This window comes from Vanrija pseudolonga, chromosome 3 (assembly GCF_020906515.1).
Source record: "Vanrija pseudolonga chromosome 3, complete sequence".
Taxonomy (NCBI): Eukaryota; Fungi; Basidiomycota; class Tremellomycetes; order Trichosporonales; family Trichosporonaceae; genus Vanrija; species Vanrija pseudolonga.
The window spans coordinates 1,468,803-1,492,100 of record NC_085851.1 but is presented as its reverse complement, the minus strand read 5'-3'; the positions used below and the strand labels follow the sequence as shown (position 1 = coordinate 1,492,100).

At 65.2% G+C, this 23,298-nt stretch overlaps 11 protein-coding genes across 11 annotated transcripts; 6 read left to right on the top strand and 5 right to left on the bottom strand.

Moving 5' to 3' along the window:
• On the top strand, nt 1–3,387 carry LOC62_03G004150 (uncharacterized protein; the record flags this gene model as incomplete). The annotated part of the gene is made up of 3 exons (XM_062770672.1): nt 1–273; nt 542–591; nt 627–3,387. 3 exons carry the CDS (start codon nt 1–3, stop codon nt 3,385–3,387), a joined length of 3,084 nt encoding a protein of 1,027 aa, XP_062626656.1.
• A 478-nt stretch (nt 3,388–3,865) lies between these two features.
• Nucleotides 3,866–5,757, bottom strand: LOC62_03G004149 (uncharacterized protein; the record flags this gene model as incomplete). The annotated part of the gene is made up of 2 exons (XM_062770671.1): nt 5,616–5,757; nt 3,866–5,504 (listed from the first exon to the last, which is right to left on the bottom strand). Exons 1-2 carry the CDS (start codon nt 5,741–5,743, stop codon nt 3,866–3,868), a joined length of 1,767 nt encoding a protein of 588 aa, XP_062626655.1. The 5' UTR covers nt 5,744–5,757.
• Nucleotides 5,758–6,135: 378 nt separating this feature from the next.
• Nucleotides 6,136–8,799, bottom strand: SPBC1711.12 (Dipeptidyl-peptidase 5). The gene is made up of 3 exons (XM_062770670.1): nt 8,586–8,799; nt 7,919–8,414; nt 6,136–7,882 (listed from the first exon to the last, which is right to left on the bottom strand). The coding sequence occupies exons 1-3, from the start codon at nt 8,768–8,770 to the stop codon at nt 6,236–6,238; spliced, it is 2,328 nt and encodes a 775-aa protein (XP_062626654.1). The 5' UTR covers nt 8,771–8,799; the 3' UTR covers nt 6,136–6,235.
• A 652-nt stretch (nt 8,800–9,451) lies between these two features.
• On the top strand, nt 9,452–10,516 carry Pxmp4 (Peroxisomal membrane protein 4; the record flags this gene model as incomplete). Its single annotated transcript, XM_062770669.1, has 4 exons — nt 9,452–9,483; nt 9,654–9,960; nt 10,128–10,398; nt 10,452–10,516. The coding sequence occupies 4 exons, from the start codon at nt 9,452–9,454 to the stop codon at nt 10,514–10,516; spliced, it is 675 nt and encodes a 224-aa protein (XP_062626653.1).
• Nucleotides 10,517–10,690: 174 nt separating this feature from the next.
• On the bottom strand, nt 10,691–13,245 carry LOC62_03G004146 (uncharacterized protein; the record flags this gene model as incomplete). Its single annotated transcript, XM_062770668.1, is given in 6 exon segments — nt 10,691–11,140; nt 11,184–11,338; nt 11,354–12,437; nt 12,474–12,647; nt 12,707–12,818; nt 12,941–13,245. 6 exon segments carry the CDS (start codon nt 13,243–13,245, stop codon nt 10,691–10,693), a joined length of 2,280 nt encoding a protein of 759 aa, XP_062626652.1.
• Nucleotides 13,246–13,556: 311 nt separating this feature from the next.
• On the top strand, nt 13,557–14,965 carry SPAC5H10.03 (putative phosphatase SPAC5H1003). Its single transcript, XM_062770667.1, has 6 exons — nt 13,557–13,684; nt 13,774–13,793; nt 13,845–13,951; nt 14,040–14,152; nt 14,363–14,565; nt 14,626–14,965. The coding sequence occupies exons 1-6, from the start codon at nt 13,611–13,613 to the stop codon at nt 14,820–14,822; spliced, it is 714 nt and encodes a 237-aa protein (XP_062626651.1). The 5' UTR covers nt 13,557–13,610; the 3' UTR covers nt 14,823–14,965.
• A 607-nt stretch (nt 14,966–15,572) lies between these two features.
• RDH11 (Retinol dehydrogenase 11) lies at nt 15,573–16,735 on the bottom strand. Its single transcript, XM_062770666.1, has 2 exons — nt 15,951–16,735; nt 15,573–15,908 (listed from the first exon to the last, which is right to left on the bottom strand). Exons 1-2 carry the CDS (start codon nt 16,600–16,602, stop codon nt 15,628–15,630), a joined length of 933 nt encoding a protein of 310 aa, XP_062626650.1. The 5' UTR covers nt 16,603–16,735; the 3' UTR covers nt 15,573–15,627.
• Nucleotides 16,736–18,332: 1,597 nt separating this feature from the next.
• On the top strand, nt 18,333–19,400 carry DDR48 (Stress protein DDR48). Its single transcript, XM_062770665.1, has 4 exons — nt 18,333–18,373; nt 18,432–18,479; nt 18,538–19,222; nt 19,274–19,400. The coding sequence occupies exons 1-4, from the start codon at nt 18,368–18,370 to the stop codon at nt 19,294–19,296; spliced, it is 762 nt and encodes a 253-aa protein (XP_062626649.1). The 5' UTR covers nt 18,333–18,367; the 3' UTR covers nt 19,297–19,400.
• A 256-nt stretch (nt 19,401–19,656) lies between these two features.
• Nucleotides 19,657–20,818, top strand: sdh3 (Succinate dehydrogenase cytochrome B subunit, mitochondrial). Its single transcript, XM_062770664.1, has 4 exons — nt 19,657–19,819; nt 19,911–19,947; nt 20,068–20,417; nt 20,587–20,818. Exons 1-4 carry the CDS (start codon nt 19,774–19,776, stop codon nt 20,673–20,675), a joined length of 522 nt encoding a protein of 173 aa, XP_062626648.1. The 5' UTR covers nt 19,657–19,773; the 3' UTR covers nt 20,676–20,818.
• Nucleotides 20,819–20,959: 141 nt separating this feature from the next.
• On the bottom strand, nt 20,960–21,838 carry Kdm8 (JmjC domain-containing protein 5; the record flags this gene model as incomplete). Its single annotated transcript, XM_062770663.1, has 1 exon — nt 20,960–21,838. The coding sequence occupies one exon, from the start codon at nt 21,836–21,838 to the stop codon at nt 20,960–20,962; it is 879 nt and encodes a 292-aa protein (XP_062626647.1).
• A 127-nt stretch (nt 21,839–21,965) lies between these two features.
• AAR2 lies at nt 21,966–23,275 on the top strand. Its single transcript, XM_062770662.1, has 3 exons — nt 21,966–22,080; nt 22,133–22,677; nt 22,713–23,275. The coding sequence occupies exons 1-3, from the start codon at nt 21,974–21,976 to the stop codon at nt 23,189–23,191; spliced, it is 1,131 nt and encodes a 376-aa protein (XP_062626646.1). The 5' UTR covers nt 21,966–21,973; the 3' UTR covers nt 23,192–23,275.
• Nucleotides 23,276–23,298: the final 23 nt, after the last annotated feature.

Here is a 23,298-nt window from a genome sequence, read left to right as displayed (position 1 = left end):
ATGCGCACCCCGCCCCCCACCTCTGGGTTCACCGCCCAGCTCATCAAGACTGTCGATCGCCTCGCCCAGCCGAACAACAACGAAGTCATGCCCCGCCGCCCAGGCGACGCGCACAGTCCCAGGTCCCCCGTTGCCACCCTCGCGCCGCTCTCCCCCTCCGTGCTCGGCGCCGAAGACGTCAACTCGCCCGCCACCGAGGCCAAGGAGGGCCTCCTTCGTTCCGACATGGCGATCCACTCGGCGGTTGAGGTCACCGGCGGTGCCGCTACCAGCGTGAGTGTTTCTCCCCTCCCCTCCCCATTGCTCTGCGCCGCGATGCACAGCCTGCACCCCCTCGCCCCATTTTGTGCCACCCACACAACATGACATCTTCCCTTTGTTGGTGGTTGGTGGTGTGCGCCGGCGCTTGGGGTCCGTAGTCGAGTCAGCGGCGGTAAACACCACCCACACACACCGCCACACTCGCGCCACACTTTCACAAACAAACCCCAGCTGTCCCCTCTGCACGCCCCATGCTTTGGATTTGCCACTGACTACCCAGAACAAGACTGCGTACCACTTTAAGGGAGCTTCGGAGTGTATCGAGGGTGAGTGGGGTGCGTGATGCTTGGTGCAAGTGCTGACAGGTTTGTGCCACCAACACCAAACTTCTGTGCGCCTCCTACTCCACCATCACCCACTGCAACAGACCTCAACACCACGAGCGGCATGCCCTACCATTTCCCTCTCCCACCTACCGCTCATGTTTTCAACACCCACAACGTCCAGTCCAACGCCGGCTTCTACGGGATGCCACCTCTCGGCGGCTACACAGGTGGTACCTCGACGACCATCCCCAAGCCAACCCCGTTCGATTTCCGCCTCCCCCACCACCGCGACTACGACGACATGCCCCTCCTGTGGAATGACAACCCTTTCGCTACCCAGGGCGACATCACCTACACCTTGCCTGAACCTGAGGTGACTGTCAACGAGCGCGGGCCCGGCGTCATCCGCACCGCCCCATACGAGGAGTACCTGTCGGGTGCGCTCGAGCACCTGCTCCCTCTCCCCAAGTGCGAGGGAACGGGCGGAAGCGACTTCCACGACAAGGTCATCAAGGGTGACTTGGACCTGGGCGCTCTGCATCGGCAGGCTCGTCACGAGGTCGCTCGCGTGTTCAACGCCCACAGCGAGTTCGTCGAGAGGATCAACTACTACACGAACAGCGACGGTCCTGTCCCCGATTGGGCTGCTCCCCACGTGGCGTTCTTGCTCCAGCCACCTGCCGACCAGATCATGGCAGTCCACGGTATCTACAGCCAGACTTACATGGGTGCCACCGAGGCTGCGAGTGCTGCCCCCGAGGTCGAGGACGACGAGGCCGCGGGGCGTCGTCAGCGCGTCAGCGCCGAGCTGCTCCTCATGGACGACCACCTCGCCATCCTCCGCCGCGAGCGCGACGAGGCCGCCTCGGGCCACAGCTACAACGAGCCCGCCCATGTCTGCGGTGCCAACTGTGGCAGCGACGGTACTTCCCTCTCCAACCACGCCGCGCCCCTCCACTATTTCCCAGCTCCGACCGCCCCACACGAGCTCGCGACGTCGACCACGGAGCGCTCCGACCCTTCTGAGTACATCGCTCACTGCTCTCCCCCTTCGGACGACGGCGACACAGAAATGCAGTGGGACATTGCCTCCGCCGACCGCTTCGACGCACTTCGCCGCTCGACGGTTGCGCTTCGCACTCACAACGCTGGCACTTCGGCCGCCACCGGGCCCGCGCCTTCGTCGCAGGGCGGCTCTGCCTCTGGCAGTGGCAGCGGTGGTGGCAGTGGTGCCACTAGCGCCGCGGCGACCAGCGCGGGCGGGCACAACCCAGGCGACGACCACAACGACGACGGCGACAACGGCGACGACCGCGGCCGTCCCAACTGGCTCGGCGACGACATCCCCTTTGCGTGCCCGTTCTGCAAGCGCACCAAGGACTCGCCGCCCATCGTTCCGAACGGGTACCAGCCTTGCCAGTTCTGCCCCGTTTTCTACAAGGAGTACCTCGACAAGGTTGAAGAGCGCAAGGCCGCGAAGCGCTCGCCGCCGACACGCGTCCCCCGCTACGTGCCGGTAACGGAGGCTTCGCAGGCGCAGATGCAGGCGGCCGAGGGCCCCAAGCACCCGTTCTACAACCTGTGGGGCATCAACCTCGAGGCGGTCAACAGCGCTGCCGAGCGGTACGCCAGCCATGCCGCGAGTGCCGGCCGCGCCGAGGTCCGCTCGCCGCCCACGCCCGAGCCCCGTCCCGCCGCGCCCCTCAAGCTCACCCGCGCCGAGGCCGCCGAGCCGCGTGCGCCTGTCCTCCCCGTGCGCCGCGAGGAGCCAGGCAAGAAGAGCCCCACGCGCGCCGAGACGGCCGCGCGCCTCCGCAACCCCGACATCGACACCTCGCGCAAGTTCGCCCACCTTCCCCCGCCCAAGGGCGAGCACCTCGTCTCGGCGTGGGCGCCCGCCGCCGGCCCGCTGTTCTGCTCCGGCCCACCCCGCGACAACTGGGACTACCGCGGCATCCTCAACAGCTGCCCTGAGTTGGTTGTGGCTTTCGGCACGGTCGGTGCGCCCAACAATGTGCTCGGCAGCGACGGCGCCAACACCGACGCCAGCATCCCCACCAACAACGCCAACGCCGGACCCAGCGGCACGCACAACGCCGCCACCGCCGCCGTCCCCACCGCCGCCGTCCCCGCCCCCGCCGCACCCACCCTTAACGTCCACGTCACCTTCCTGGTCGACGGCCCGCTCAACGGCGGCAACGCGACCGTGACGAGAGCCGACCCGCCCAGCCCCATTGCCGTGCGCCCGTCCACGCCTTACCCCGCCGCCGTGGTGCCTCCTTTCGTCCTCGACACGCCGTCGGACCCGCGCTCGCCGCGCACTGTGGTGCCTACTGTCGGATTCACGCCTACTGCTGCTGCCCCCGGACCGGCTCCTGCTCCTGCTGCTCCTGTTGCCCCTGCCCCTGCGCGCACTGTGATGCGCGCTGTCGGATTCACGCCCGCTGTTGCCTCCGGATCGGCTACTCCCGTTACTGCCCCTGCTCCTCCCCGTGCTCGCGGTGCCAGCAACTTCGCCCGCGCCTCGGCTCGTGCTGTCCCCGCGGCCGCTATTGCTCGCCCCGCCCCCGCCCCCGCTCCTACTCCGGCGCCGCCTGCCCTTGCTCCGCCTGCCGTCCCCGCCGCCGCCGCCGTGTCGCCGCACGCCACCTCGCCGCCGATCGACATCCCGGCCCGCACCCGCCAGCCCTCCTTCGGCTCCTTCGGCTGGGGCTTCTCGGAGCCGTTGCGCCCCCGCCGTCGCCTCTCGTTCGGCGACGACAACGACGAGGACAAGGCCGCGTCGCTGCCCGAGATGTAGGGTAGTGTTGTGTGTGTGGCACTCACTCAACGAGTGAGTGAGTGCCACGGATTCATGCCAGGACGGTCTGCACGTCCTGGCCGATACCCTATACCCATTGACCCGTTGGCCCTTTGCATCGGTAGGGCCTGTGCTGTGTGTGTGTGTGTGTTAAAACTGTAAAATTACCAAAAACACGCTCGGCGGTGATGCAGTCTGCTGGTTGCATCGTCGTCCCGTGAGCCGCAAGGCTGTTCCGTTCCGTTTCTCGTTGGCTCGTGTCCGTTCGCCCCGCTCATTGTTGTACATTACATGCATTGTGAATACTGTAACTCTGCTGCATGCCCTCCCACCCTATTCCGTCCTGTTGATACTGCAATTGCATCATGCTACAATGTACTAACTAAGCCCAAGCAGTCGTGTATGACATTGTGGCAGATCCCCCCCGGAGTCTAGTCGTCATACCGTTTCGTTTCGTTTTCGTCTCCCCAAATCTCCCTCACTGCTTCTTGCTCTTGCCAAACCATCCAGAGCTGGCCTTGGGTGCCGCCGGGTTGGCCGTGGGCGGGCCGTACGCGCCGCCCTGCTGCGGCACACCGACGATGAACTCGCCGCCGACGTTCTGCGCGACCGGCGCGCCGGGCTGCAGGCGGACCTCCTGGCCACCACGGAGGCGGGCCTTGACCCATCCACGGGCCGTCGCCTTGAGGATACCGCGGCGACCGATACCACGCACGTCGACGTACACGAGCGCGACGTTGCGAACCGTGCCGCCGAGGAGGGCCGTGGCGTGGCCCGCCTCGTCGCCGTACCTCGCCTGCACGACCGACGAGGCCGCGACAGTGCCCGCCGAGATGAGGTCGTTGCCGGCCGCCTCGAGCGAGGAGAGGACGACCTCACCAGCCAGCACGACACGGTTGAGGAATGGCCGCTTTTGTCCGGGCGCAAGCGGTGCAGCGACGCGGTCGGGGAAGCCCTGGGCTGCAGGAGCAGCGCCGGGGGCGGGACCCTTCTTGTCATCGTTGTCGTATGCCGAGTATGGTGGAGGGTCGGCAGCCTTGGAAGCGGCCGCTGAGGGCCCAGCGGCAGGAGGAGGACCCGCAGGTGCGGGCGCTTTACCCCAGGCCGAGGTGGAGGGGTTGGCAGCCGTGCGACCAGGGTTGATGGCAGGCTTGCCAGCACCGCCCTTGCGGTCGACAACGTAGTCGACGGCCTTGTTGATCATACCAATGGTGCCCTTTGTCACCTTAACCGTCGACACCGTCGCGTTGTGGGTACGGCGGATGGCTGCCTGCGTCGTGGGCGAGAAGGTCGTCGCCTCGGGCTTCGCCTTGATGTTGCGCTTGAGGACGTTGGCGCCCTGGAGGATGGCGTTGGACGACACGCCGCCGACGTACAGGATGCCCTGGGACATGTAGTGCGCGCCGCGGAGGATCCAGTCGTTCATCTCCTCGGGGGGGATTTGCTCGACCTGGACCACGCGCCCAGCGTACTGGTTCACGATCGGTCCAAAGTCGAGGAGCACAGGCGCGTCGGGCCGCTGCGAGTCGACAGGGGCACCCGAGACCTCGGCCGTGGTCTCGAGCTGGCCGAGTACCTTGCCCGTCTCCTCGTCGACGAGAACGAGCTGACCCTTGAGATCCTCTCCGCCCTGGATCTCGACGAGCTCAGGCTCGACCTCGACCTGGGCCTGCTGCGAGCTTGACCCAGCGGCGGCGGCGGCGGCAGCACCGCCAGCCGCGGCCGTAGGCAAAGTGATGCCCGTGAGGGCCGACTCGCCCTGCTCCAGCGCGCCGTACTGCGTGAGCAGCGTCTCGAAGAACTCGAGGTCGTCGAGGTCGGACGCGTTCTGCGGCGCCGAGAGCTCGAGCACGAGCTGGGCACCGGGGACGGCCGGCTCCTTGATCACGTAGCTGGGGACAGGGAGGGCGGCGCCGCCCGTGACTCCGCCTGGCGTGTTGGGCGGGCGCGCCTTGAGGAAGTTCTCGGGCACGAGCGTGTGCTCAAAGCTGTCGCCGACGCGGACGACGAGCCAGAGGTCGTGCGTCGGCGTGCCGTGCTCGAACTGGTTGGCCGCGAAGGGGTTGGCGGTCTGGTGGCCGATCTCGGGAGGGATGGGGAGCGCAACGCACTCGAGCCTGGGGGGCAGTGTCAGCGGGGCGCGTGGTGGTTGGAGGAGTATGGAGGGCGAGGAAGGGGGGAGGGGGGAGGGGGGAGGGGAGGAGGAAGGGAGGGGGAAGGTCACTCACTGTAACCCGCCCGTGGCCAGGACCATTGGCTCGCCCTCAAACACCTGGCGCACAGTAACGTGTGGCAGCGTCACGAGCAAAAAGGCCTGCTCGCCACTGGGCGTGGTCGACTTCTTGTCGTCGTACATTGTGTGGATGGGCGCGAGAGTGTGTGATGGGGGGAAGAAGAAGCAGGCGTCGCTTGGTCGTCTCCCCGTTAAGTATGAAACCGGGCGTGGCACTGTGGAATGCACGCGTTACGTCACTGGCCACTGTGTCGCGCCTGTGAGGGGGGTCGCTGGGGTCGCAAAAGGAAAAAGCAGCCGCCGATCTCGATCGCCGGCTTTGTTTTGCACCGCCTCGGCGTGTCAAAAACGCGACTTTGATGCATCATCATCAACATCCGCAGCATCATCATCGAGCCTGTCGCCGTCGGAGAGACTTCGGCGATCCTGGGGCCTGCCTGGCGATAGGCGAATGCGCGATTTTGACGCATGCGTGTGTGCATGTTCTCTCTGTATAGATATGATACGACCCGGGCCACACGACGACACGACGCGACGCGTGCACCGCCACACGCATCTGGCCGCCGTCCGTCGGCATTCATTCTTGCATTCTGCATCCTTCGGGGATCTACGGCTCTAAAGCACAATGGAAACCATCTCCTCAATCTCCTCGATGACGTTCGCCGTGACGTCCTCGACAAACGCACCAACGCCGTCAACGAGGTCGGAGAAGTCGTCGTAGAACAGGCCGGGGTTGAGCGAGTCGATATCAATGGCCTCGGCCTCGACCTCGACCTCAGCCTCCGCCTCAATGCCGTGGCGCTTGCCGGCGCCGACCCACTCGTCAAGCCAACGCAGCACCTCGTGGTGCCAGCGGCGCGAGTTCTTGGGCTTGAGCACCCAGTGGTTCTCGTCGTGGAAGTAGAGGAAGCGGCTGGGCACACCCTGCAGTTGCAGCGCGGTGAAGGTGCCAATCGCCTGCGACTCGGCGAGACGGAAGTCCTGGCCGCCCTGGATGACCAGCTGGGGCGTGGCCCACTCGGCGACGTGGTTGAGCGGGCTCCACTTCTCATAGTTGGCGCGGTTCTCAATAAGCGTGCCCTCGAAGTCGTGGTTAGGGAACCACACTTCCTCGGTCGAGTAGTAGGTGTCCGTGGTGGAGAGAATACCGTCATGGTACACGAGGGCCTTGAAGCCAAACACGTTGTGGCCGTTGATCCAGTTGATCATGTAGCCGCCGTACGACGCGCCAAGAGCCGTGGTACGGTTGGGGTCGATCTCGGGGTACTTGTCGAGCGCGGCAAAGTAGCCGGCTACGAGGTCCTGGTACGGCCTGTCGCCCCAGTGGCCGGCGATGCGGTCGGTAAACTCCTGGCCGTAGCCAGTCGAGCCAGTAGGGTTGACAGCCACGACAAAGTAGCCGGCCGAGGCGTACAGCGCGAGGTTCCAGCGGGTAGACCACTGGTCGTCCCATGCACCCTGGGGACCGCCGTGGATGAAGAAGGCGAGCGGGTACGACTTGGCCGCGTCCTCCTCGGTCCAGCCGCGGGGCTTGATGACCCAGGCCATGACCTTGCGGTCGTCGACGCCAGTGAACCAAAGCTCCTCGCCGTGGAAGGGGTCGAGGCGGCCGTTGATGTGGGGGCCCGAGTAGTCGGTGAGGCGGTGGACGGCCTCAGGAGGGAACTTGTCGGGGTCGCCACGGACGTCACCCTCGTCCAGGTCGAGGAGGTACACCTCGATGGGGGACGTGAGCGACGAGATAGACAGAAGGAAGAGCGAGTCCTGGTCGTCGATGGGCGCGATGGCGAGTGTCGAGCCGCGGAAGGCAATCGGCGTGGGCAGGCGGCCGGGCGTGCTCAGGTGGTACGGGCGCACACGGCCGTTGTACTCGGCCAGGACGTACAGCGACTCGGAGTTGAGCGACCAAGTGATGTCGCTGGGGGAGCGGTCCCAGTCCTGCGTCCAGCGGACCGACTGGCCAAGCTTGCCGCCGCTGAGGGTGTGCACGACGACGACGCGGCGGTCGCTCTCGTACCCGTCCTGCGCCATCTCGAGCCAGGCAATCTTCTTGCCATCAGGCGAGAACTGGACGCCGCTGATAGCACCCTGCGAACCGGGCGTCAGCTGGATGGGGCGCGAGCCAGGCTGGTCAAGCGGCTGGAGGTACACCTCGAGGCGAGTGTGGGTCGCGACCTGGAGGTGGGGCGGCTTGAGGGCGAAAGCAATGTGCGTGGGAGAGACGGAGAACTGGTCGGCGCCGATAGCATCGGCCTGCGAGTACTGGGGGTGTCAGCTCACAACCTCTGGTCCACTCACAAGACCAGTGCCCTCGAGAATGTTGGTGAAGACGTGCGCCGAGTCGAACAGCCCGTCGGCGCGCTGGCGGAGGACCGTCGTGCCAATGGTGTACACGCGGCCCGGGATGCGCCAAGTGTCCCAGTGGCGCACAAACAGGTCGTCGTACACCTGGCCCGTGTCGCCGCGGTCGGCGTACGCCTGGTCGCCGGCAGCAGTGAGGCCAAAGTCGCCGTTCTCGGTCCACACGGCGGCCGAGAAGGCGAGCGTGCGGCTCTCGGCGTCGTACTGGATCGCGCTGGGCTCGATCGACTCGGGGAAGTCGAGCAGGTGGATCACGCGCTTGGACGACTCGGGCGCGACGCTGAAGTGGTACAGCGACGAGCCGTTCAGGTACGCGACCGTCTGGTTTGACAGCCACAGGACCTCGGCGGCCTCGGATGTGCGGCCGGAGAAGAGGGGCTCGGGGTGCGCTTTGCGGTCGTGCGGGTGCAGGAGGTAGAGGGTACGGGTTGTGCTGAGTGTGTTAATGGGGGTTGTGCGGTGTGAGATGGTGGCAGCGGGGGTGTCGACTTGGGTCTCATCCTCCGCCTCACCCTGCCACCTTCCTTCTCCCTCCTTCCACCTCCTCCATCCCCGAGACCATCGCCATACACCCCAAGCTCGCTCCTCTCGCTTGTACACTCACACATCCGTCTCCTCATCCCACTGGTCGACGACGTTGAGCGCGTACTTGCCGCCGGGCGCAGCCAGCGCCGCGTGTGGCCGCGGGGCAGTGAGCATATCGACCGGCGTGAACTGCTCCGGGACGGGCGAGCCCGCGAGGCCGGGCACAGCGAGTGCTGCGAGCGCAGCAACGAGGGCGAGCAGCATGGTCGCGGTGTATCGTGTGTGAGTGTGATGCGATGCTCAGTCAAGCGAGCGACGAGCGACGACCCGCGTGATGATGACGAAGGTCTGCAGCGCTCGTGTGTGGTTGAGCACCAATGACGCGCGGGGCACGAAATGCGGGGCACCGGGCCAACCAGCGTGGCGTTCGCGTGGCTTTGGTTCCGGTGTCGCCTTGTGCCCTTGCTTTGTCCACGGCGGTGGTGTCAGCAGCCATTTCGGCGTCTACGGATCCACGGCCCACCGCGGCCCCAATTACAGCCCCGCCCATGCATCTACCATGCAGCGAGACCCACTCATGGCCATGCACGCCTGCACGCCGCCCGCTAGCCCAACGCCGACCTGGAATTAGTACAGGGGCAGGGCAGGCATGAATCCAAGTAGATAGGCGAGGCAAGCAGACAGCCACTGACTTGTCCGCCCCAATGCTTATTCGGCCGCCTCTGACACCCGCAAGTGGCCGGGTAACTCGTCATACACACGAGCCGGCTTTCGCGGCACACCGGAGCACAGCGAGCATCCACCAGCACGCACCACTAGTGCATTTACTTTTGTCACGAGCTCCTCTTGCTGTTGCTACTGCTGCATCGCGACTTCACTTCTCTCCCACTTGCACTTCCGCATCCTCCTCGTCACTACGACCCGACACACACGAACGCATCCACCATGGCCAGCGCAATCCAGTCGATCATTATGAAGTGGGTGGTGGTTGTGTGATGGCGACGGCGTGAGATGTTGGTGGCTGACATTCGCTCCTCTGACCTCACTGATAACGCTTGCTCTCTCCCGCCCGCCTACGATGGTGTGCCCTCGCCCACGCCCTCCCTCGCGACTCGCTGCGCTCGCCGCTCGTCGCTCGCCCCCACAGCCCGTCGTACCACGACCTCCTGGCCGTGGTCAAGGGCGCGCGCAACGGTCTCGTCTACGGCGTCAAGGTGCGCTTCCCGCACGCGCTCGTCATGGCCGCCCTCTTCTCCCACAAGCCGTGGAGCCAGCGCATCCACGGCATCCTGACGGCGACGCGCACGCACGCGCTCAGCCTCGCCAAGTTTGTCACCATCTACAAGGTGCTTCTGCTGGTGCAGAAGAAGCTCAACGGCGGCAAGGAGCGTGATCTCGACACGTTCATCGCTGGCGGTCTCGGCGGTTGGTGGGTCTTTGGCGAGAGGACGCCGGTGAGTCGAACAAGGGAGCGGAGCGGAGTGCAGAGGCCGGGCCAGAGGGCAAGACGAGGTCATGTCGCTCGAAGCAACGGCCCATGCCCTTCGGCCCTGCGGCCCCAGCCCGGCGCTCCGCTATCCCGTAAACCCCGCTACTGAACGAAGCTTACCCCACCTTCTAGATCAACGAGCAGATCGTCCTCTACATCATGTCGCGCGCGCTCATCACGCTCGTGCCGCGCCTGTACAACACGACGCCAAACCCACCAAAGTACCCCTTCTCGCCGCTCCCCCACCCGCTCCCCGGTCTCACGACCCCCGAGGCCAACCCCCGCCCCATCCCCCCGGCCGCCTCGCCGTTCGCTCTCATCGCGGCCCTCTCGTGGGCAGGCGTCATGTACATGTTCCGCCACCGCGGCGAGCGTCTCCAGCCCGGTATCGTCAACTCGATGCGTAAGTTGCGACCTGGCTGCTACCTGGAGTTTGAGCCCCACTAACCCCCGCAGGCTACCTCTACCACGACTCCGAGTCGTGGCACAACCTCAAGACCCTGCTCTGGCACAACAAGTAATCCCTTCCTCGCGACGCGACGCTTCACGCCCACTAGATTCCCAGCCCTGCGAGGCAGCGCATTGCGCAGACAGGATGCCGAGGCTGCACCGCGCAGGCAGTAGACGCGGCACCGCTACTGTACACTCTTGTATACATCGATGTAAACCCTGGCGAAACGGCGCCTACGCACTCTCTACGACGTAAACTCTGGCCTCGCGTATGTGTACGCCCGCACCGCCCGCTCGGCGTCGGTCAAGCTCGAGTCCTTCTTGCCCGTGACGAGGTACAGTTCCTGCGAAGCGGGCGTATGGACGACCTTGCCTACCGCGAAGCGGTTCTGCGGCGTCTGGCCATACACCGCCGTCACAACCGTGTCCGACGTGAGCGCCTGCCGCAGGTCGACGAGGATGGCCGAGTCGGCGGAGTCTAGTGTGCCACCACTCCGCTCAGTCACCTGTCCTGCGTGGTACACTGTCGGGTTGGGTGGCGGCGCCTTCGGATCAGCGGGCTTGGGCTCGTCCCCGCTGGCCTGGGTGCCGAGGAGCGCCGGGAGCTTGGAGTGCAGCGCCATGGTGGCGGTCGACGACGGGAGGTCGTGCACCTCGGCGTCGGGGAACACGACGTAGACTAGGGACCCGTCGCGCTAAGGTGTCAGCTGGACTCGCATGGGCCGGGAAGCTACTCACCACAGTCCATACAAGTCTCCGCCGTGCTTGCCCCAGCCACACCGTCTTCGGCGTCCAAGGGACTTCGATGATCTGGTGGTTTGCAACCGCGTCTTGCAGTGATGAGAGCTCAACTGCGGTCTGTGAGACCTGCGACGCGGACGCGGCGGCAGAGGCTGTGTCAGACGCACCATCCTGGTCTGGAGGATCATCAGTTGTAGGTGTGGGTTCTGGAGGTTGTGTTGGGGCAGGTAGGGGTGAAGGTGCGGTGTCGATGGGTGGAGCTTGAATTGCCGGTGCTTCTGGCTCAGCGGTTTCTGTCGGGGTGTCGGCTTGCACTGTTACTTCTTGCGCTGGCTCTATTGGTGGTTCGGCCTCGGCCTCCTTGCCGCCTTCGGCTTCCTTGACGCCTTCCGCTTCCTTGCCATCGCCGCCCGCGCCCCCTTCTCCATCAGCCGCCCTTGCACCCTCACCATCATCCTTCGCCTCGCCAGAGTCACGAGGCGGCGTCGCCTCGCCTGCCGTCTTGCCTCCAATGCCCAGGGCGGCGCCCATGCTGCCCACGGCCTCGCCTAATCCACCAAGCCCGAGACTTGGCCATCTGGACTTTTGCGAACTGGACGACGACACGGATGCGGAAACGGACTCCTCGGTTGCGATGCGGCCAGCAGCCGGTATCGGCACGGGCACTGGTTGCGTCGGTGTTGCGGCCCTCGTTGTGGACGCCGACGGCGCGCCGCTCCCGAGTCCCACCCAGGCGAGGTTCACGCCCCAGCTCGTCTTTCTCGGCTCAGGCGCGACCGGCGAGGCAGGCTTGACGTCTGGCGGTGTCTCTGTCCGCGTGTGCTTCTTGCGACCAAACGAGAACCCGAGCGACTGACGTGACTCGGTCTTGGTATCTGCAGTGACAACCGCGGGCGGGGGGAGCGTCTTGCCCACCACACTGGTGAGGTATCGCCCGAGCGCAGCAGCCTCAGCCGGTGCCGGTTCGTATCCGATGCTCGTGAGCGGGCCTTCGGCGCGCACGATGCCCACCGTCGAGCCCTCCGGAATGGTCGCGCGGTGCGCGTACTTTGCCAAACTCTTCAGCAGCGGCTTAGCCAGCTCGTCGTTCGTGGGCGGGAACCCGCCGAGCCACGCCTGCAGCGGGGAAGCCGACCCAGGATGGATGAACTCTGACTCGAAGGAGAAGGCGAAGCGCGTCCAGAACTTCTCCAGGAGGGACGAGAATGCCGACGTAGGGGGCAAGTGGGACGAGAGCGTCGAGTGGAATAGCTGGCGTCAGATAACGAGCGCGGTGTATCGACCCACCACAAAGTCTTCATAGCCTCTTTGTAGTGCGTCGACGAGCATGCGGTCCGAGAAGCTCTGCAGCGGTATACGCGTGTCCTCTTTCGGCGCCGCGTCCTTGGCGTCCTTGTCCTTGTTGTCCTTTTGCGCCGGTGCCGGGGTCACCTCGCCAGGCCCAAGCGCGAGGGTCACACACTGCGGTGTCAGCGGTCTGCGAGCGGCCTGCAGGCGGTCTGCGTGCGAGCTGTACGGACAATGTACATGAACCAGTTGGGCTCGGGCGAGTAGACGATCAGGCGCGACTTGTGACTGTGGACGCCCCAGTACAGCGGCTCGTCAGGTGGCTGGTCGTCCTTTGCGATCATGCTGCGCGCGTCAGTGCTGAGTCGGGCTGGACTGGCCCAGCTGCGTTCGGAGAAGCACACCCGAGGAAGGTCGTCGCGTCGCGTCGTTGCCCCCGGTTCCGCCTCCCCCTGCTCTCGACTCACTCTGCAAATCCTATTAGGCCCTTTGCCAGTCCCACCTGCCTTAGCATCTTATCCCTGCTCACGCCTCCCGAATCACGCGACGTGTAAAAGACAATCTGGGCCGCTTCCCTCAGATCATCCTCGAGCTCCTTTTCGCGCGCGCGCTCTCCAGGGTCGGCAGGCGGCGCCGCCGCCGGGGCTGCAGCTGCGGGGCCGTTATCGCGCCGAGCTGGCTTGTCATCTGCGAGCACGAGCGTCGGGTTGAAGATGACAAAGTGGGCGAGCGCTGCGGGGACGGGCGGCAGGGCGGTGGGTGTCGGCGCCATGTCGTCGTCCCCGTCGGTCAATGTGGTGGTGGTGGTAGAGTGGGTGATGGTGTGCCTGATGGTTGATGACGCTGACGTCGTGGTGGACGGTGACCGAGGCGGCGGACGGGTGGTCGTTTGGCTGACGGATCACTGCTTGCCGGCTTATTCACAACACACCAAGCCAAATCAGGCACGGCTCAGTCTTGTCCCGCGCTGGCTGCCGCCACTCGACAAGCCCAGCGGCCCGGCGACTGACCGAGGGGCACGACAGACGGGCAGCAATGCAACACTGCAACCAGCAACAAGCAATACTTATCGTGCATGCGCCATCACAATCTCTTCACAATCCCTCCTTGCATACACCCACACCCACACAGACACACATGCTCACCCACACAATGTTGGACGCAAGGACAAAGCGTATCTACCTCGTCCGCCACGCCCAGGCAGTACACAAGTGAGTCAAATCTGCTGTTTGTCGTGTGGCCTTTATCGCCCGCCCAGACTGCTGCCCCCCCCACGCACCTCAATACTAACACAACGCAGCGTCGTCAGCGACTGGGACAGTACGTCGACGACCTCTTCCCCGCCTCTTGCATGCAGCTGACACGCTCCAGTCGCCGATGCAAACCTCACGCGCATCGGACGCCAGCAGGCAACAAGACTACACCCCGCGACGCGTGACACTTTCCAGCAGACGGCCGAATTGCTTGTCTCGTCTCCAGTACGTTTTTGAGTCCGGTTCACCGGACAGCCGGCGTGGCGCTGCCTGCCCGCTGCTTTTCAACCTTCAATGCTCACGCCGCCGCCAGCTCCGTCGAACAATGGAAACCACCCTCCTAGCCTTCCCCGACCTCAAGTCGCGACTCGAGGCCGAGCGCAAGCAGGGCGTTGTTCTTCTCGACCTCGCACAGGAAGTCTCAGAGTGAGTGGAGTCTTCGCTTGGGTGGCAATTCGATGGTGTCAGCGTTTGGTATCTTGCCCCGTAATTCGTAGTGCGGGTTGCCGTACCGGGGTTTGATCGGCCGCAAACCAAAAACCCTGCCAACCCTGGCAACTGCCGCATCCCAAATTGACCCACCCCACACTCCAAATGCCACTGCCGCAGCGATCGCTGACACACCCACCCAATCAGCTTGCCATGCGACACTCCCACCTTCCCACTGTCTGAACTGGAAGAGTCCAACGAAGCACAGTTCCGTAACGCCGGCCTCGACTTCAGCACCCTCTCGCCAGACTACGCCTCCAAGCAGGGCATCTTTGACCCCGACCGTGCTGCAGAGCGCGCGCGTGTCCTGCGTCAGTGGCTGCGGGACCGGCCCGAGCGCGAGATTGTTTGTAAGTGGCGCTGCCAATGGGTGGCTTGGCGGTCAAGCAGCAGCTGACCCCGCTTCGCAGTGGTGGCACACGGCGACATTCTGCGGTACATGGTCGACGGGTACCACTCGTCGCGCAAGTGGAACAACACGGAAGTGCGCGAGTTTGGCTTTGCATCGCAGGACGACGGCGACGCATTGTTGGTCGAGCGCGACTACAGCTGGCCCCCTAGCCCAGCGTCGAGCGTCATGTCGTCGAGCCCGACTCCCAGCATGTAACGTGGACGCGGCCGTGTAGTCAAGCCAAGCGTCACCCGCCACCCACCGCCGCAGAGCACGCCAGCAGCGTCCCGCGCCGCCTCGATTCGAGCGAGCACACCAACCATACGACGGCTGCTGCGCCACCGCCGCGCAATCCGCCCGCCACGGCCTCACGCCCCCATGGTGCGAGGTTCCTGTAACCCTACACATCCAAACCATCATCTTTTGTATGCATAGCGATCGTCACGTCACGCGGTGGAACTAATTGTGGCTGACGAAAACTAACCTGGGCGAGGCGACCCCCACGCCGACCTCACAGGCATTGTATTGGCGTGGGTGTGTGGGCTTGCAGGGGGCGAGTGCGAGTAGGTGTGTTGTGCGGTGTAGGCGGGTGCGAGGCCACGCCGAGCCACAGCCAAGTGACCAAGCCACGAAACATCCAGCAGCGCGTGGAGCAGCGGTTTACCGCCGGGAGTTGTATCCCCCACGGCTGAAGATGGGGGGTTCGATCCCGCTCGCTGAATCCGAACCGGTCTCAGGAGGAAGGAGACTGGCGAACGGGGTTCGGGAGCGGGGGTAGAGCTTTTTGTGTCCTCTGTGTGTGTGTGTGTGTTGTCAGTGCGAGAGGTGAGGAGGCCCGGCGCCACAAACACACGCGTTGTGGGGGGCCCTACAGTAGGTCTTCAGGCCGAGCTCAGCCACGGTCCACTCCCGCAGGTCGTCCTGCGACGCCTTGTTGCGCGCTTGATCGTCTGGCTGCCCTCTGCCTTAAGAGTACAGAATACATTGCTTGAGCCAACAGTACAAGTCCACCAGCCTCGCCTCAGACCGCCGCCTCGCCCGCGCTCAGCCCAAGCTCCGCCACAGTCCAGTCCCACAGCTCGTCCTGGAACTTGACGTCGCACGCCTGCGTGCTCGGGTCCACGACGTGGTCGATGCGGACGTACTCGCCCGACTTGCCGGCGAACGCGTCGCTGACCAGCATCGCGGCCAGGCCGGCACCGCTGCGCGGAGGCGTGGACGTCTCGATGCCCGCCCAGTCGAACACGAAGGCGAAGTACGGCACGACGTAGTCTGTGAGCGCGCGCATGATGAACGGCTGGTCTGGGCGTGTCAGCTTCGCTGCGCCGCACACACGCGACTCACTCCGTGCGAGCTGGCTCCCGCCGCCGGGCACGAAGCCGGGGTCGAAAGTGTTCACGCCCCACGTCTTATGCTTCTCGTCCGTGCTCTCCGCGACGCGGTGCGCCAGCGCGAGACTGAAGAGCGCGTTCGCAAGCTTGGAATTACAGTACCGCGTGCCGTCGTTCTGCGTCTTGGCGCTGCGCGCGTGCGCGACGTCGTCGGCGCTCTCCCAGAAAGGGTACAGCGGCGCGGGGTTCCTGTCGTTGTGCAGGTCCGAGCTGGTGAAGACGATGCGCGCGTGCGGCTGGAGGAGGCTGGCGTTCTTGAGCGCGAAGAACAGGGCCGCGTGGCCGAGGTGGTTGATCGCGAAGCTCGTCTCGACGCCCGCGGGCGTGTGCGTCACCCCCCCGCTGGGCATGATGCCTGCGTTGAAGGCTACCGCGTTGATCGCGCCGTGCGGCCACGTCTTGACGAACCCGTCCACGCTGGCCAGGTCGCCCAGGTCGAGCTTGCGATACTCGATGTTGGGCGGGAGCTCGGCGGTCGGCGCGCTGCGGTTCGCGATCACCACGCGCGTGGTCGCGTCCTTGGCCAGGGCTTTGGCCGCCTCGAGCCCGATGCCGCTCCCGCCGCCCGTGATGAGGATGGTCTTGGTGTATGCTGCTGCTGCCATGGTGTAAGTGGGTCGTTGTCAGTGGGTGGGGTCTGGCACGCCTGCCTCGCGCTCTTTATGTGAAGCCATCCGCTGTGCGCAGCAGATCTAATCTCCTTGCACTTGCCGTGTCGTTAAACGAGCCAGCCCGAGCCGCCGAGGCCGAAGCGATGGGCGGAACGGGAGCGATCGGTCGTCAACGTACCGCTGGTGCTGGTGGGCTCACGGCGCGGCGCTGTCTGCTGTCCTCGCCGTCGGACACGTCTCGGCGTGGAGGTGGTGCTGCATCGTGCTCGCCGGACCACCTCCACGCCGAGGTGGAGGAGCTTGGCCGCACGCCGGCGCACGCGACGATGCGGCCAGCTCGCCTCGCCGGCCTCGCCCTTGAGTCACATCCAATCCAGTTAACACCCACTCCACTGAGCCCACCACCTCGGTGAGTACCGCGTGGTGAGGACCCGCCTCAATGAAGCCGCTCCAAGCTGGAGGCTTCCATCAAGAAGCCGAGGTGGCGGCGTATGCTCTCGCTTTGAACGGTAACACTCGCCTTGCGTCACTGCTACCGCTCCTGGCCTGGCCTCACTTCAGACGGGCCCTAGAGGCAGTGCGTGGCAGGTTTGTGACTCTTGATGAAGTCCAGGGGTGGTGTCGCGACGTCATTCTTCTCGCTGCTGCTGGAGCCAGCGTCAATGACGTGACGGCCCGCGGACAATGGGCGGGCTCGATGAATTCCAACGTCAATTTCAAGCTCGAGTGCCATGTGGCAGCAGTCACACCGACTGCGACGGCGCAGCAGCAGAGGGAACGCTGCACCCACGCACTTGCCGATGGAAACGAACAACACCAGAGGTGCTAGTGCTAGTAGCTCTGCCATGACGCCCGTGTGCTGGCAGAGAGCGTGCAACCAAGTTCCTGGCGCAGCTGTCTGGCGGCCTGCGCCGTTCTGCTGCTGCTGCTGGTGTGCTCATGGCATGCACCGAGCCGGACGAGCAGCGAGAAAGGAGCGCAGAGACTGGCCGCCGGCGGTGGTGCCCCTGGCGATCCGCCGTTTGCCCTGCCTCGAGTGCTATACTCGTTTACGTTCAAGCTGAGACACCGTCCCCCCCACAGCCCCCAGCACGTTTCTGAGTGCGCCACGTCGGCCACGACGGTGGTCGCGACTGCGCTGCTGCTGCGAGAGGCTTTCCCTCTGCTCTTGTGCCCTGGACACTCGGGAGGCGAAAACAACCAAGGGCGTACAACCAGCGTTTATTTCGAGCTGCGATGGTGTTGCTGGCTGGCGTGACTGGCTCTGGCAATGCGACCATCCCCCCATCAGGGCAGACGTCATACGCAGCTACAACAATCGCTCTCGTCTCGTCTCAAGGTGACAGGGCAGGAAACGCAAGGCGAGGAAGGCAAGGCAAGGCCGCCGGGGGGCCGAGGCATGCGAGCGAGCAATTACTCTCGAGGCGAGACAAGGCGCGTCGTCGACGCCCTTCCCTCCGCCGCGGGTCTGGACTGGAGTGGTTGCCTGCCTGCCTGCCTGCCCACTACGACCCCTCCCCCCATCGGGCCGTCTTCTGACGCTGGAGCACGACACGCACGCAGCAAGCTACAGGGAGGGAGTCAAGTCTCTCAATTCACAGGGAAGCAAGGTGCAAGGGCGCCGCATCAACTAACCCGAGCACGTCAAGCACCTTCCTTCTCTCCCCCAACCGAGGTGGTATATAAACCCCGCCGCCATCGTCACCTTCCCTCCATCCACTCTTCCCACCTCATCCACACACAACACAACCCATCCACAATGTCTGTGAGTAGCCCGTCTCTACTGTACTCTCCCCCCAAGCCACGCCCGCTCACACGGTCAGAACTTCCTTGACAACCTCCGCGACAAGGCCCAGCAGGTCGGCGACAAGGTAAGTGACGTCATCCACCACCCACCACTGCCCACGTTCTCGCCGCTGACCCTGCCAGCTCAACCCCAACACCGGCGGCGGCGTTGGCCAGCAGAGCGGCCAGTACGGCGGCAACAACAACGACGACAGCTACGGCTCGGGCAACAACAACAACTCGGGCTTTGGCTCGTCGGGCAACGACAGCTACGGCTCTGGCAACAACAACAACTCGTCGTCGGGCTTCGGTGGCTCGGGCAACGACTCGTACGGCTCGGGTGGTAACTCTGGTGGCTTTGGCGGCTCGGGCCAGGGCCAGACCGGCGGTCGCCACCACCACCGCCGCGACGACGACGACAACTCTGGCAGCGGCGGTGGCGGCTTCGGCGGCAACAACAACAACTCGTCGGGCGGCTTCGGCGGCTCGGGCAACGACAGCTACGGCTCGGGTAACAACAACTCGTCGGGCTTCGGCTCGTCCGGCAACGACTCGTACGGCGGCGGCAACAACAACTCGTCGTTCGGCTCGGGCAACCAGGGCTCTGGCGGCTTCGGCTCGTCGGACGACTCGTACGGCTCGGGCAACCAGGGCGGTGGCCTCTCTGGCCGCCAGCAGGGCTCGGGCGGCGGCTTCGGCGGCAACGACGACTCGTACGGCTCGAACCAGGGCGGTGGCCTCTCGGGCCGCCAGCAGCAGGGCGGCGGCGGCTTCGGCGGTAACCAGGGCAGCGGCGGCTACGGTGGCAACCAGGGCTCCGGCGGCTTCGGTGAGTAGCTTGTGTCGGCTACGACGATGGCCCACTGACACCCAACCCCAGGCGGCAACAACAACGACTACTAGTTTGTTAGTACGAGTTAGTAGCGCGTAGAGGAAGGCGTAAAATGTGAACGGAAGAAGCAGAATTGTACACGAGTACACGATGTTTATGAACGTGTTACCTGTTACGAGTGTTGGGGGTCGAGTTGTGCAAGGGAATGTCGGTCGAGCACGAGAGTGCAACGGAGGGAAGGTTGCTCGTCGAGATCGAGCACACTGCCACGGACGCACATCGCGTCAAGACGCATCACGTGACTCTACTCCGGCCGGTTCGCGGCCTATTTCGGATTTGAACGGAGCGGGGAAACTCGGGCGGAGACCAGAGGTGTCGCAGGCTAAAAATGCTTCCGTCCCAGTCCGGTCCCACCAGTGCCGCCAATAAGCAGAGACGTAAACCACCACCACCACCAGGCAGCTCACAACGACGACAGCAGCGACGAGCTCATCGATAGACAGCGACTTGACGACTTCTCGACGCCGCGCAAACCACCACTCTTCGAAATGTCGTTCATCGCCCGTCCTTCGCTCCTCCGCGCCGTCGGCACTGGTGAGTTGCGTGTGGGAGAAAGGGCCGGTGCCAGAGGAGGCGTCACCGGCCGGCCACACGACACATCGCAGACAGACAGCTCACACCGCAGCGCCCGCGCTCCGCGCTACCCTTCTCGGCTCGAGGCGGTGAGTATAGCAGAGGGATGTCGAGGCAGTAGCGGCGGCGGACCGTCGTCTCGCCGCTGCAACCGCCGCCGCCAGCGTCCTCGCTGCGCTCGGACGGACGGACACTGATGCGCCGCGCAGCTTCATCTCGACCGAGAAGCTCAACGAGCTCGAGAACCTCAAGCTCCTCAACGCCCAGCGCGTGCTGCGCCCCCGCTCGCCCGACCTCGCCATCTACCGTCCCCAGCTGACGTGGGTCGCGTCGGCCGCGCACCGTATCACGGGCGTGGCGATCGGCGGCGCCTTCTACGCCGCGGCGCTCGTCTACCTCCTCCACCCCATCTACCCCGCCATCGACTCGGCCCACCTCATCGAGTTTGTCCACGGCCTCCCCACCCTCGTCAAGGGCTCCCTCAAGGCCCTCGTCGCCTTCCCGCTCACCTTCCACTCGTTCAACGGCATCCGCCACCTCCTGTGGGATGTTGGAAAGGGTGAGTCGCGCGAGGGAGAGAGTGGTGTCCGAGCGCGGTGCGAGCGTGCCGGCGTCAGGCTGCTACTGTTTGGTTCATTGGACCCACCACTCTGCGTTTGGCTCGCTGCCCATCTCCCCTCCCGCCCGCTCGCACGCGTGCTCGCTGCAACTTGGCTAACCATCCCCAGGCCTCTCCATCAAGGGCGTCTACACCTCGGGCTACGCCGTCATTGCGGCCTCGGTCCTCTCGACCCTCTACCTCGCCTTCGGCCTCTAAAACTGACGATTGACGCGGTCATGGTGGTGTATGGGCAGCAAGCCTTGGGCAGCAAAGCCTTTGTAACGGTAGCGATGCGACGACATGCAGCAAAGGGGGCCGGGGGCCGCCGTCAGGCGGCCTCACGGGGTAGTGGAAGCGGAGATGGTGTTAACGCGCCCGGAGTTTGGCTTGTTGTGCATGATGTGTGATCCTGATGCCTATGGTCTATGCTTTAAGCCCCGAGCTCTTGTACAAACACCTGTCACCAGTGTCCCCTCAACCAGTCACCCCCCTCGCACGCGCTACCTAAACCACGCATTGACCCCCACGCCGGCGTCGAGCCCAACAGCAGAGTGCCACCACCCCTCGGGGATGAGCACCGAGTCGCCCGGGCTAAGGCGGGCCTCGCACGCGCCGTCGAGCTCGAACGCAGCAGCGAGGGCCGAGCGCCAGCGTGTCCGCTCAGCCTCGTCCATGCCCTCGAGACCCGCCCCGTCCCCCTCCCCTTCTCCTCCGAGCAGCGCGCCAACAGCGACCGGTAAGCGGCTGGTATTCCCCCGCTTCTTGCTCGTCTCGAACACTGGCGCCGAGGGCCCAGCGTGAGCGCCCGGAGGGAGGAGGTGGAACACCTTTGCGCCAGCGACCTGGGTATACAGCCCAATGTTCGGATCGCGGTGGAACGGCGTAAAGCTCCCCGCGGGCCCGACCCAAAGGTTGCGCCGGTACACGTCTCCCCTCGGTCCGGTGGCATAGTGCTCCAGCGGCGGCGCGGCAGCCGCGAGCTGCGGCGCGGAGGGCGAGTCGAGCAGGTCCGCTTGGGCGAGGTATCCGACTGGCAAGGCGGCGGGGTCGGCCGAGGGGATCTTGTGCAGGACGAACGCGTCGAGGAAGAGGCCTGGCGTCAGCTGGGAGAGCTGAGCATACGCACCAAAACCCATCGTGTGCCGCGCCCACCGGTCGTCGAGGTACCCCCGCCCCCTGGGCGCGAGCTCGACCTCGACGGCGGTGTGTTCGCCGACCTGCCGCCGGAGTGCCCCGAAGTCGGGCCTCTGCCACTCGGCGCTGGCGCTCCAGTGCCCCACGAGGCCCGGGAGGACGAGCGGCCGCGGCGCCGGGGCGGAGAGGTAGGTTCGCAGCGCGGCCGCGCTGAGGTTTGGTATTGTGCGTGCTGGGGCTATCATCGGGGGGTTGAGGGCGGCGGTTGAGGAGGAAGAAAGTGGTCGCAAAAGTGGAGGCTGGTGTTGGTGGAGGCAGTCAACAAGTCGACGATCGACGTCACAGTCTCCTTGTTACTCTCCACTTTTCACTCACTCGGCATGACTTCCTCCCTCACGCCAGACCAGGCGCGTGCGCTCTGGGACGCGGGGTGCTTTGCCGTCTTGACTGGGCTGCCAGAAGGCAGCGAGTACGGCATCGACGGGGTGTGAGTGGTCGTCCCCCTTCCTCCTCATTCTCGCCCCCTGACCCCCTCGCAGCTTCAACGCCGTCAAGGCCTTCTCGGGCACAAAGTTCCTCCCGCCCGGGCTGCACATCCTAACCTGGTCGCCCGCGGCCGCGTCAGGCTCGGCGTCAACACTCCCCTTGCGATCAGGCTACGTGCACTACTTCAAGCCGCGGGAGCGGGTCGCGCTGGCGTGGGACGCGGCGAGCGAGGATGTTGGCGCGCCGCGCACCGACGTGAGCGACGCCGAGCTGCAGGGACTGGATAAGGGCCTCGCGCCGTACCCCTTTGGTCAGCTCGACGTGTGGAAGCGCCTCTCGGGCGCGGTGACGACCAAGATCGTCACCACCGTTCTGGGTGACGGCCGCGTCGACGGCCTCGCTGGCGCCGATGGCGAAACGGACGCAGAGGTCGCGCACCTCGCCAAGGCGGCTGGGCCGCTACGTACCCTCAAGTTTCCCGTGTTCGACCTCAAGCGCAGCTGGCGCGACGGCGCAACGGGCGACGATAGGACCAAGTGGGTCAGCGACAAGAGCGTGCTCTGGGAGAAGGTCGTGGCGGAGGTGGGCGGTGAGTACGGTGCGGTGGGGTTGGCTTTGCTGACGACGATGTAGGCCCCGCTGCCCTCCTCGGCACGCTACAGCTCGCCTTCATCCTAGTGCTCAACATATGGTCGTACGCCGCGCTGGGGGCGTACCGCCGCCTCCTGACCCTTCTTTGCCGCTCCGCGAGTGCGACGGCGTCGCCCGAGTCGCACGGCGCAGACAAGGCGGCGCGCGAGGTGTCCATCCAGCTCGTGGCCACACTGGCGGCGCAGCTCGACGCGCTCCCGCTCACCGCGTTCCAGACCGAGCTGCCAGACCTCGACGTCGTGTACCAGGACGAGCTGGAGCACCTCCGCCGTAACCTCGGCCACGCGCTCGGCTCCCCCGGCTGGTGGTCGCTCGCGCCCAAGCTGCGCTCTGCGTGGGCCGGGCTCGAGGCCAGCGCGAAGCGGTTCGGGTGGACTCTTGGCCCGCTGCCTGCGGGCGATGAGGACTCGGACGAGGAGGACGAGGAGGGCGAGTATGCGCCGGTCGTTGTGGAGACGTAGGCGCCGTGTGGAGGCGGCGGCGCAGCTTCGCATGGCGGGATCTCGGGGGACTCACGAGCCCAACAACCCCACACCCACTAGACCCATGCAATGCAGTGTACTATGCA